This window comes from Elephas maximus, chromosome 1 (assembly GCF_024166365.1).
Source record: "Elephas maximus indicus isolate mEleMax1 chromosome 1, mEleMax1 primary haplotype, whole genome shotgun sequence".
Lineage (NCBI taxonomy): Eukaryota > Metazoa > Chordata > Mammalia > Proboscidea > Elephantidae > Elephas > Elephas maximus.
This window is the reverse complement of record NC_064819.1, coordinates 201,357,221-201,369,906: the sequence shown is the minus strand read 5'-3', so window position 1 is coordinate 201,369,906 and position 12,686 is coordinate 201,357,221. Positions and strand designations below refer to the sequence as shown.

Here is a 12,686-nt window from a genome sequence, read left to right as displayed (position 1 = left end):
CGAAGCACCCCAGCGCCTTGGAAATTCCCAGATTTTATAAAATGATTATAGGTAGACTGTTGTGCAATAGCAAACCCAGAATCAGAAACTCCTCTATATTTCCCTTTCTGTGTATTCATATATGTCACTGGCTTAGTGCATGGGAAACATCGATTGTAGAAGTAAAAGTCTTATCCTGGAAGGTGATTTTAATTTCATTTATTTTCCCTAAAATATTCCATGGCATTGGAACAGGTTTTAATTTTTCAAAATCCCTGCTCCTTAACGAGAATGTTTGTTTGGCAACTACTAGTTGTCAGTTTGGAATTTTAGCATGACACTGATCTACTGTTGTGTTCATTAAAGCATAACTCCTAAGTCAAATGCACTTTATTTTGGAATACGTAATCTTGTGTGCTGAGATAGACAGTTTCTTCCAAAAAAGTAACTCTTCTATTTAAATATTAAGTGATTTAATCAAATTTGCACAATTAATGTTAGAGACCATATTGAGAATTTCAAATATGTTATGCTGTTTTTTTTTCACTTCTATATTCTGCTTTAAATAGAGTTCTTTAAACTCAACTCAGTGGTAAGGGACGCAGTCTCATGAGACATAATCGTGTGCATGTCTGATCACCAGGACAGCACTGTGAGAGTGATTTGGGCTTACCACCATGAAGATGCTGGAGAAGCTGGTCCCAAGTACCATGACTCCAATCGGGGGACCAAGAGTCTACGGTTACTGAATCCTGAGAAAACCAGTGTGTTGTCTACAGCCTTACCATACTTTGACCTGGTAAATCAAGACGTAAGTTTTTTTTTCTTTTGAAATGGTTGTTGCTAGTTGCCAACCAGTCAATTCTTTATGATTGTAGGGGTGGGGTTTTTGAAATTATACAAGAATGTTTGTTTAAAATATTGTGTTTAATAACATGTCAAAAGAATGTGACTTTGTGTTCCCCTTCCTTTTTATTAAGACAGGTTCCCATCCCAAACAAAGGTACAACATATTGGTGCCAAATGTTTAAGATTCCTTTATTCCAAGAAAAGCATCACGTAGTAAAGGTATGTGACTCACTCACAAGCCAAACTTTGTATGAATGGAGGAAGAAATTCTTGCCCTTAAAAATTTGTAAAAAGAAAATAATAGTAATTTTCGTTTATGTGAAAGTTATTTAGAGAACAAAAAACTAGCTTGGCTGACTCACACATGGTCTTAAGAGTCACTGGATTTAATGAAAAAGTTTGGATTGTAGCTAGTATTTTGGTTTTTATCTCCTATTTTACATGTCAAAGGTAAAAGTTTTGGAATGCATTTGAATACCCCTAATTATTTCTTCAGGAAATATTTCTATAATTGTTATTGCTGGAATTGCATTTTTAAATAATGTACCATACTTTTGTGCAATAATGCTCACTTTCTACGTTTGTTTGCCAACCATTCCCTCCCCCGTGAGGTATTTTCATAAGTGGCTGGCAAACAGATGTAAAAGGTTCATGTTATTTGTGTAGAAATATGTTATATTGTTTAAAAATGCAATTTCAGCAATAAAAATTGTAGAAATAGTTCCTGAAGAAATAATTAAAGAGAAATTACTCCAAAGAAGATTATATTCCCAACCAATATTGTTTGAGAATATCTGCTTGAATGAAAATATTGGATATTGTCATAAAAATAATTGTTATTGTATCTTTTTGAAAATTGGAAAAAAGAAAATCAGTAGAATTCTACAGGATTAAAAAATACAGAATTAGATAATAAATAAGCCTGGTTTGCCTGTGTCGTATAATTCTGTCCCATCCCCAGGATGGGCCCTACAACAATTTTGCATTCAGTTAGTGAATGAAACAAGTATTTTGGAGAAGTTACAGGTCCCTGGCTCTGTGCTAGGGATTGTTGGCAGTTCTACAGTGGCTGAAGATATATGATCTTTGCACTTAAAGAACTTACAGTGAGATTGTAGGTGACATGGCAAAGATAGAAGAAAGAATAAAATAAAATTAGATAGTACAGACAAAATCCTGTAAACATTCAGAAAAATTGAAAGCCAGGCCAGACAATGCCTCTTTCTTGTCAGCCCCCAGACTATGTACTGAAGCATTCTGGATGTGACGAAGGAATAAACCTCTAGAGTCTGAAATCTAGAGGGACATATGAAGGTTCGAATCACAGGTCCGCTGTTGTATTAAATGCTCTCAAGTAAGTTCTCAGGTAACACACAGGCCTCCGTTTCTTCATCAGTAAAAGGTGGGCAGTCATAACACTTTCCCGACCAACTCCAACACATTTTGGCAGAGATGGAAACACAGAGTGAGCACATTCTATAAAGGGTTCACATTTTAAATTTCTACTATATTTGCCCAGTTGCACAGACCTGCCTTTTGTTTACAGAATGATTCACAACTGTGTAGAGCCAAGAGGGGTAGGTTGAGGGAATGTTTACTGAATTAGTGCGTAGTCCCAAGTATTTGTAGGATATTTTTGCCATCGGAAGACTCACCATTACTGTGACAGCGTATGAGTCATTTACCTCTGTGCAGTAAGTTATTTTCTACTTTTGTGCCTGCGAAGGAGAAAATGCAAATTCTAGTCTTCTAACCCTTCATACAGTGCCTAAGTTCTTCTCTTATGCCAACAAAATGTCTTTTTCAGAAAAGAGACTGTTATATTTATATCATGTTCTACTGTGTGTCATTTGCTGTTAAATTTAATTGGAACCTGGTTTACGAGGCAGATGTAAAGCTGCAGGTTCAGAAATGAAAACAAATGCCCCACAAAAATTTCCTGTATTCGTTTTTCAGTAAACATTAATTGATAGGATTTAAAGTCCTTAACCACTTACGTGAATGCATTTTTTTTTGTCTTGGTGTTATAAATATTAAGTTGAGTTGAATGAAATAAAAGTAATTGCTTGTTCACATTTAAGGGAGGCAGTGTATGTTCTTGTCCTCTATGTGGGATTATTTTCTTGGTACCTGTTCTAAGAATTCTTTGCCAGCTTTCCTACCACAAGCATATCACTGTAATACTCAGCTAAGTGGGCATCTATTACCAAAAGGTGTGCTTAGAATTAAGTACTGTTGGAATCATGTTTCTGTCGTCAGTAGGCATTTATATCCAGAGGGATCTCTTGATAGGTTTGACTTGAAAGGTTTTGAGCAATTTTGGAGTATTCGAAGGTCGATTGAATGACCAAAGTTCTTTACCCTGAGCAAGAGGGGATTTGAGGGACCGTAGGTCAGAGAGGTGTTTTTATTAAAACTTTTGTTCTTGGTAAGGGAAAAGGGTTAGTGGCTAGAATTTAAAATTTTATTTCTTAAGAGTACCACTTAGAGGTTAGACTCCTGAGCTTTTTGTTAAGTCCTAAAATATTTTTAAAGTTAAGTATTATAAAACATTTTCCTCATCATATTTCTTGAAAATGAACTCAAATAGGATTATATATATATATATATATATATATAAACTCTACTGGGAAAATAAAAATGTATGTGGCATAAATTGTTTTGAGACGCTCTTGCAAAATCAGTTTTAATTTGTGGCTTAAGTCAAGTTGCAATAAAATTTAATACATTTTTAAAGTAGAATTCATAGGTCTAAGTTTACCTTAAGAAATGATCTAATTTCCATGTTCTTTTTTCCTAGCAGGGATGGTTTCTAATACTTGAAGAAAAGCATATCCTCTATTTATAGAATCAAGGACTCATATGTTTTGAAAAGCCATCCAACTAAGTGCTTCTCCATATCCCTTACTTTATGTCCCACAAATCACTGTATCAAGAAACCTCAGTTCTTCTCTGACAACCAAAAAGTGCTTTCTCAGAAAAGAGAGCATTGCTTTTATATTGCATTATATACTGTTGGTCACTCGTAGTGTCTTTTAAGAACATACTGATTAGAGTAGTATTGTGAGAAATCAATTTCTTGTCTTGACTGAAATGCAAACAAAGAAATAGTTTATATTTTCAGTTTAAATATTGATAGTACTGCCCAGTACACATTTTGTAGTTATGATGACTGTAGATAAATAAAATATATCCGTGGTTTGATCATGAATATATTTGATGGGAATGTCTAAAATTCAAAATATTAACTACATTTGTAATTTAAATTATAATGAGGTAATGATAAAATTATTTACTTGTAAAATATGAAATAAAAAAGTGATTTCTAAAATTACTAAATTATAAAAAAACAAAGCTAAATAATTTTATCTGCAGGAAAGATGGGATTATAATAAAAAATATTGGTAATTCTTATTCTCTCATGATTCTAGTTTATGATATGTATTATGATTCTTGCAAAAAATGTTTAAAATGTTTGTATTTGCAGAAAACAGCAGATATGGAGATTGTAGAAAAGAGAATTCTTGATAATTTCTATTAAAACCACTCTTCTCACATGAAATAATCTCTGATCTCACACTTGAGACCTACTGTGCAGCTAAATGCGTGACACTACCCTAAATTTAAAATTTTTAGAGGTAATTTTTTTCTCCTCTCTTGAATCAAGAATCATATCATTATCACAACTAATAGTAATGATTGGATATGTTCTGCTAGAAGCTTCGGTCATCAATTGGTACAACACACTGCTTCTTTAGGGGAGCTTTTATTGTCAGGGAATTTTTATAGATAAGGATTATCTATTATTTAAGGCTAGAAAAACTTCTAAATTCATTCATTTAAGCATGATGTGTCTAATTCAACTTAATAGTTATTGAGGTCTATTATGTTAAAGAGAAGAAAAAAGAAAAATAGCCAGGCAGAATCATCATTCTTTAGTCCTATCCCCTTAAAAGACCATCTGCTTAGTACATGGAGGCAGTAAGCCTTGCATTCTGGCAGGTGAGTTTTTCACTCCTATGGTCCGGGGTTTGAATCCTTTCTTTCTGTGTATTAATAGCATAACCATGGGAAAGCAATTAACCATGCAAAGCTCAGTTTTCTCACTTAAATGCATGGTACTTCCCTTATGGAATTGTTTAGATTAAGGATTATGTAGGAGACTTTATTAGCGCTTAACACCGTATCTGACACATAGAAACACTTTTTAAACCCCAATCTAATTATCAGGCCATTTATTTTCAACGTATTGCTCTCTGGCATTTCATTGAAAACTACTATTTAGTGAGGAGGTGCAGAACAGGATAGAGCAGTGTCCCAAAAGGCTGGCCATTGTTGGTTTAAGGGAGGAAGTTATTTACTTTTCTGTGTCTGGGCTTCCTCGTCTGGAAAATGGGAATAATAATAGTACTTACCTAATAGAATTGTTATGACTATTAAGTTAATCACATAAGTTTAATATTTGTAAAGTATGTATCTGGATCACTCCCTGGCACATAGGTTTGTTTAATAAAGTAAATAAAATTATGTCCTAGATCCCTAGCAATACACAATCGCTGATCTGTTGATCTTGTTAGGTTTCTGGGTTGCCGAAGGTTACCAGATCAGCCAACCTATTTTAGACAGAGTTTCAGATAAAATCTAGGTTGTCAATCATTCTCTCTGTTTTGGAGAACTATGAAGTTGAAGTAAACAAAACACTATCATTCATTCTCAATAAATACAGGAAGAGAATGCTAGGCTTTATTACTTGCTACTGAACAGAACATTTTTCTTGCCATAAAATTAGATGCTACTGTTTTCTTTTATTGGTGGCATTCATAAATCTGAACTGTTTTATTTGGGGAATATTTTCTAGAAAAAAAAATCTAAGAATAATTGGCATTGAATAACCATGAAATGTCTTTAAAGCCAGAGTATTGTATAACCGTGAAATATTCACTTGAAAATCTATTTTACTATGATAGGTACGTAACATGAATATTTGACTTTTTATACTATGTTAAATCACAGCCTAGTTTCCCTTTTTAAAATAAAAGGACACCCTCAAATGGAGAACATCAGCATGAATGCATTTCTGAAATGTCAAATATTATAGAGGGTTTCCATTTCTGAAAATGCGTAAGGCTTTAAGGTTAAATTTAATAAACTGCGGGAATTTGAGTATTCTCAGTATGTGTCAAAGTACATGATTTTACAACTATTAGAATTATCTTTCCTCTGTCAATATAGTTCCTTCTTTTTTTTTTTTTTCCTGAAATGACATTTCAAAAACATATTGTAATTGATGTGGCAATTTTAGCATTTTGATTTTTCATCAGGATGCATTTTCATGATTCTGCACTTCACTTTTTCATTCTTTTTTCATGGGTTAACCTTCTGCTTCATTTTATTATGTGGGAGACTCTGTCTAGCCAGTAAGTGTTTGGTGGACACTGTTGACTGAATGATTATGTTTTTACCCATTTCCATTCCAGATCTGTACTGTTTGTTTTTGCTCACTGATATTTCCCTTTTAACTTTACTGATTTAACCGTGTGTCCTAAATGCAAATATTTACATCTTTGTATCTTTAGATAGACCTGTTTCCCATGTTGAGATGAATGAATTTTCCAAATATGCTTCAGGTGAAAATACTTTTCGTCCTTCTTAAATACTTTGCAACACCATATGTGGCTATTAAATTCTTAAGACCAATGCATTACCAATAGCACCTGTGGATTTTGTCACTGACAAAATGGATAATTCTTAATCTTCTAGAAAAAGTTGTGCTATAAAATTATAAGACTCATTTAATCCCCTTCTTTGGGAATTTGTCATACAAAGTCTATAAATACCATAAGAATTTTATCCCTTATATCTAAGCATACCTGAAGTTTAATACATCTTTTATGTACTACAGAAAAGATGAAATACTCAGGCATTTAATGTGGCTGAAACTACAACTTTGGTCAGAAAAAGTTAGGAGCTCTTGCCCCTAACACTAATGATTTGCCTCAAATTAGTGTAAAGATTACTGACTTAGATTGCCCAGTGTTGTAAAGTTTGCTCCAGATCCTCTTGGGTTACATCCACTTCACAGAAACATTTGGGATTTTCTAGCTACATGGGTGTTCTTAATAGTGACTTGACCATACAAGGTAATTCAGTGCACTTTGAAAGCATGTCTTTTCGTGGAAGTGATTTATTGCTAACTGTCACTAATTAGCTTTCTGACCCTGGAGAAAGTGCTTAACCCTGGTCCTCAGATTCCTCGTCTATAAAATAAAGGGATTGGATCAGATGATCTCAATTGGCTCTTTGTACTTCAAACTTTCTATGACTTAATGAAAACTAAAAGTGGAATCTGCTGTGGTTTTGGATGCCCTGTGTCTGAGTTCCTGACAAGCTTGCTTCTCACAGTTCTGGGTATGCCAGAGCGAAAATGCTTAGGGCCTCACTGCCTCCCTTGAAGCCAGACATCTCTTTTCTAGCCCCTTAGGCATAAGCTCTCAGAGCATATATTCTGAGGTGTCCCACTGCTTTCCAGAGTTTACACAAATATCCTAGAATTCCCAGGAGAATCCAGAATGTCAGATCTCTGGCTTCTTGGTCTATTGAAGAAAATAAGATGACTTTTTTTCTTTCTAAAGAGGCTCATAGAGTTTCTTATTTCTGGCCTATGAACCACTTAATATTTAATCTTTAAATTCCCATGTAATTCACTGGTCCTGTTACTGATATTATCTAATGACTATTAAGTATTTGTTAAAAAAAAAAAAAACTAAACCCATTGCCATCGAGTCGATTCCGACTCATAGCAACCCTATAGGACAGAGTAGAACTTCCCCATCAGGTTTCTAAGGAGTGCCGGGTAGATTCAAACTGGTGACCTTTTGGTCAGCAGCCATAGCACTTAACTGCTATGCCACTAGGGTTTCCAGGTATCTATAACAAGTGCTTAATAAGACACAAAGAAAGTGGAAATTTAAAAGCATTAACATCAGATCAAATTATGAAACCACAAACCTTTACAAAGTTCATATTGTCTAGTGCCTAAGGCAGCACTGGTGGGGTCAGACCACATGGCTGAAATCCTGCCTCCACAACTTACCAGTGTGCGATCTAAGGCAAGCAATTTAACCTCCATGAGTCTTAGGGTTCTCTCGGAAAATAACGTTAATAATAGTACTTGTCTCAAATGATAGTTGTTTGTATCAAATGAGATAACTCATTAGCACACTTATATGTTTGGCGTGAAGTAGATAGCTCAATAAGCAGTAGTTAGATTCCAAATTTACTTTGGCTTTCAGGTACTTTTTAAATCTCGGTGACAGGTTGGTACAGTACTTGAGGAGGGGCTTTGGAGATAGGTAGGAGTTTTTTCTAACTAGGTTAGAATTTGTAACTCTGCTTTTCATTAGCTGTATGACCTTGAGCAAACTAACCTGTCAGAGCTTGTGTCCTCACTTGAGAAGTAGGGAAAATGCTTTCTAAGGACGCTTAAATGAGTACAAGTGAAAACACCTGTTGGATAATAGCTTGTGTTCTTCGCTTGATGGGGATTATAGAGATGGACGGCTAAAACTTCATCTAGTATTTTCTCATACTCAGAGTTGGGCTGCACTGAAGCCACCGTAGTCAGTAAGTCCGTATTATATTTTGAAGAAAAGATTCCCTGGGAATTAGATTTCATAGCTTGCTTCCATTACTCCAAACCAAATGAAATTTAAGCTAATTTCCTCCTGTTCTTGTCTAAGTAAGGATAAGAGCCAGCTGGCGACTCTGCCCTGGAAACTATTCTTTCACATTCTTAGGTCACCCATTAGCCTTCCTTTCTATGACTTTAAATAATTCCATTTTCAACAGACAGAAAAGATATTTATTTTTCCTAGTTCTTCTATCACCCAACTCTACCCCAATCTACTATGCTTTTTTCAAGTAACCTAAAGGTTTGGATGACATAATTGGAAAGTATTAGCATATGTACTGGTAATTACGGGCAATAAATTTGGCAAGTAATTAAATTAATAGCAGTTTTATTGAAAAAAAATAAGAACTTTATGTTGAATTCTAAGTGTTGATGACACAATAGGATTAAGAGATATGGTAACATAAGATATGAATAACTTTCACTTACATATAGGGAGGTATGAAGTAAGATACATACATCTTTTGCTACTTTAAATACATTATCTCAATATAACTTAGCCTCCCATGAGGTAAGTTGAATTACTTCCACTCACCAGATAAATGAATCCACTTTCCGAAGCTAGAGGATGTTTCTCTGTATGATTCTATTAGCCTAGACCTTATAATTTTTCAAGATGATGTGTGTTACAGTGAAAAATAATTTGTGCAGGAGAGATGTCTGATAGCTTATATCCAGCCATGGGCCCTTGGAGTAAGCTTTTCAGAGCCTAGGCTGCTTTTGAGAGCTACAAGATCAGGGCATAGACCAAGGGCAACATGAGTTGATTCCACCACAACCTTCCAGAGACATCAGTTCAAAGATTCTAGGAATTGACTTAGACCCAGTTGGATGAGTGCAAGTTCACAGAGGCCTGGCGTTTTCAGCCTTGGGGGTTGGAAAACGCTCCTTAACAATCTATTTTAATTGTGATTTAGGAAGTCAATTTAAGTGAATTACAGTTAAAATGATTAGGCTAAAGATTATGAATATGGTTACAAAAAGGGACAGAACTGTTAAATCTCAGAGATGATATTATGAAAAGAGAAATTGGAAATAACTTCTGTGGAAAAAAAGGTAATGAGCTGCAAATCTCATTCGACACGTCTTGTAGCATAAGGATCTTTAAAAAGAAACCAACAGCCTTCTGCTTAAGCTAAGTTAAAATCCTCTTTGGAATGAAGTAAAAAATAATGGTAAAGTCCTGGTTTATTCCTCTTCACCTATTGTTATTGGGTGTCTTTGAGTCTATGCCAACTCACAGTGACCCTGTGTGACAGAGTAGAATTGCCCCATAAGGTTTTCTGGGCTGTAGTCTTTATGGGAGCAGATTGCCAGGTCATTCTCCTGCAGAGCAATGAGTGGGTTCGAATTGAAACTCCACCCTATTGATTAGCAGTCACGTGCTTAACCATTGGCACCATCAGGGCTCCCTCTTCACTGTAATGGTCTATAAAAAGATACTTTTGAAAATAAATACTAGCATTTCATTTGGCAGTTAAATCTATGGCAAAACACCTAGAGAAACCAAAATCAATCAGTTGCTGTAGAGTTGATTTCGACTCATGGGAACCCTATGTGTTGCAGGGCAGAACTGTGCTCCACAGAGTTTTCATGGCTGTGAACTTTTTGAAGCAGATCACCAAGACTCTTTTTCTAGGGACCTCTGGGTGGGTTTGAACCACCAACCTTTCAATTAGTAGCTGAGTGCTTTACTGTTTGCACCACCCAGGGACTCCACCTAGAGAAAAAAACAAACTTGTTGCCGTCAAGTTTATCCCGACTCACAGTGACCGTATAGGACAGAGTAGAACTGCCCTATAGGGTTTCCAAGGAGCGCCTGGTAGAATAGAACTGCCAGCCTTTTGGTTAGCAGCCATAGCTCTTAACCACTATGTCACTAGGGTTTCTCACCTGGAGAAAAGTATCTTAAAAACCAGAAAAGATGTGGAGGTCGTGAGAGCTAGAAGTGGTGGTATCTCAGATGGCCTAAGAGCCAGACTGAAAGTTCAGGTTCTAACTTTGCCATCAGCCCTGGTCAGCTGACGATTACGGAGTCGGCATCATGGAGCTTCTCAAGCAGCTGAATTCATGTTCATGTGGTGAAAACTGTGAGAGCCGAAACACAATGAGACTGCCTTATTTTTCCAAGTTTCGCAAGTCCTTCCATCTTTGCTAGGGTGCTTAACAGTTTCCTTTTGCTGTCTATTAAGAATCTTGCCTCATAAATGCCCAGTGAGTTTTCCTTTTCTGACAGGTTTCTGCATTACACAGCATTTCACAGGGTTTATAGTAATACAGTTCAAAGACCATCACTCTGTATAACTCAGAGATTGCTCTCAGTGATCTCTAATCCTTAAAATTCTATGAGTTCTTTAGTTAAATATTGGAATTGACAGTCTCGAAATTTATAAAATAAATAGCAAAATGGGCTGTAAAAAAAAACAGGAATAAAGATAATTTTTGTATGTGTCTCTGTAGGATATAATATGCTGGTTTTGGTGTCTGTTTTCCATGTAAAAAATTGTATCCCTATCAAAACAGATTGATGCCCATTATTTCCCTATTGATGCAGCAGTGAAATTTTTTATGGTTTTTAGGAATGGAACTGTTAGCAGTTAGCAGGAAAAATTATATATGTAGTGCAAACTCACTTTTAATAAATGAGGTATTTAAGATTCAAATTTATAAAAATCTATGAATTGGGGATAGTTTTATACAACCTTTCAGCAAGTTATAAAAGGCCGCATGGTTGTTTTCCTTAAAATATTGGGGTTTCTTGGTGCATTTCCTGTCAGTGTATTTCTCTCTCATATCTTGAGATTATGGATAAGAGTTTAATAATATATCTGTTTTATAAAGGAAATATTACATTAACATATCAAAAACTTATACTTACATCTTGCTTCATTGAGTAATGATTTTCTTTGATGCATAACTAAGAGTGAACAATACAGTCATCAGGACCAGATCTTTAGGATGGAATCCAGACCTTTGTTACGGTGGTAGTTATTGCTGTCATTTGAAAAGCTCCCCAAGTGCTCTTAGACTCCTGGTTAAGAATCATTGTTTTAGATTTATTAAAATTTCCCAGGAGACTGCATATTTTATAGCATGTAACAAAATACCTTTTATATTAAGAAGCATTAATATATACGTTGTTGTAATAATACACTGTTGTCTTCAATAAATATTGTGCACAGCACTGAACACCTACTATTCAAATGCAGTCTGTTAGGCGTCTGCACATATGGAAGATTTAAGTGATTTATCGTTCTAAGATACTTTACTCCTTGCTACGTTTCTTATTTCTTTGTGGAAATGGAGAGGCAAAAACACCAGCTGTTTCCTGGAACCACAGCTGACTTTCGTTATAAAATTTAAACATGACTTAATTCAGATATAATGGATAATCTCTTCTATGAAGGGAAAAGAATTTATGTTCTATTGAAATATAGACATTGAAGTTAACTCTATATATTGATATTTTATGTGTGGGGCACATTTTAGAAATTGTATGCTGAAGACTACCTCACTGATCTTAAAATGCATTCCATTACAGATAAAGAGAGATCCTTGCCTTCCTGAAGTATCACTGAATTGCTCCATATGGCATTTTAAATATTAAGAAAAGGCCCAAAAAAACCATTGCCGTCGAGTCGATTCCAACTCATAGCGACCCTATAGGACAGAGCACAACTGCCCCATAGGGTTTCCAAGAGCACCTGGTGGATTCGAACTGCCGACCTTTTGGTTAGCAACTGTAGCACTTAATCACTATGCCACCCACCAAAAACCCACTGCCGTCGAGTCGGTTCCAACTAACAGCGACCCTATACCACCAGGGTTTCTTAAGTAAAGGCAGAACCATGCAAATAACTGTTAGCAAGTATCTAAATGCTACCGAGAGCCTCTGGGTCTTTAGCTTGGCCTGAGGAAGTCCTGAGACTATAGGAGAGGTGCTTTGGTTTGTGATGTGTTTCTGAAGTCAGAGGTGTACTTAACATGTTCACTGTATATCTGAATCAGCTGGAAAACACCCCTTCACATGACAGCTCTGAACTGCAAAGAACAGTCAAAATACACAGTATAGGCAGTAAACCTACACTAGGGTCGCTATGAGTCGGCATCGACTCGACAGCACTGGGTTTCTGGGGGTTTGGGTAGGCAGTAAAAGTAAAGCGAAGGA

General features: G+C 35.7%; 1 protein-coding gene across 2 annotated transcripts in view; it reads left to right on the top strand.

Annotated features, from left to right (window-relative positions):
• Window positions 1-12,686, top strand: part of MOXD1 (monooxygenase DBH like 1) — a 118,165-nt gene that overhangs the window by 28,858 nt on the left and 76,621 nt on the right. For both annotated transcript variants that reach the window (XR_007519288.1, XM_049900946.1), the window contains exons 3-4: window positions 623-790; window positions 964-1,047. Coding sequence is in view for 1 of the 2 variants with exons in the window: in XM_049900946.1 (XP_049756903.1) it covers window positions 623-790; window positions 964-1,047 (252 nt within the window). In the remaining variant the exon portion in view is untranslated. The remainder of the gene's footprint in view (window positions 1-622; window positions 791-963; window positions 1,048-12,686) is intronic.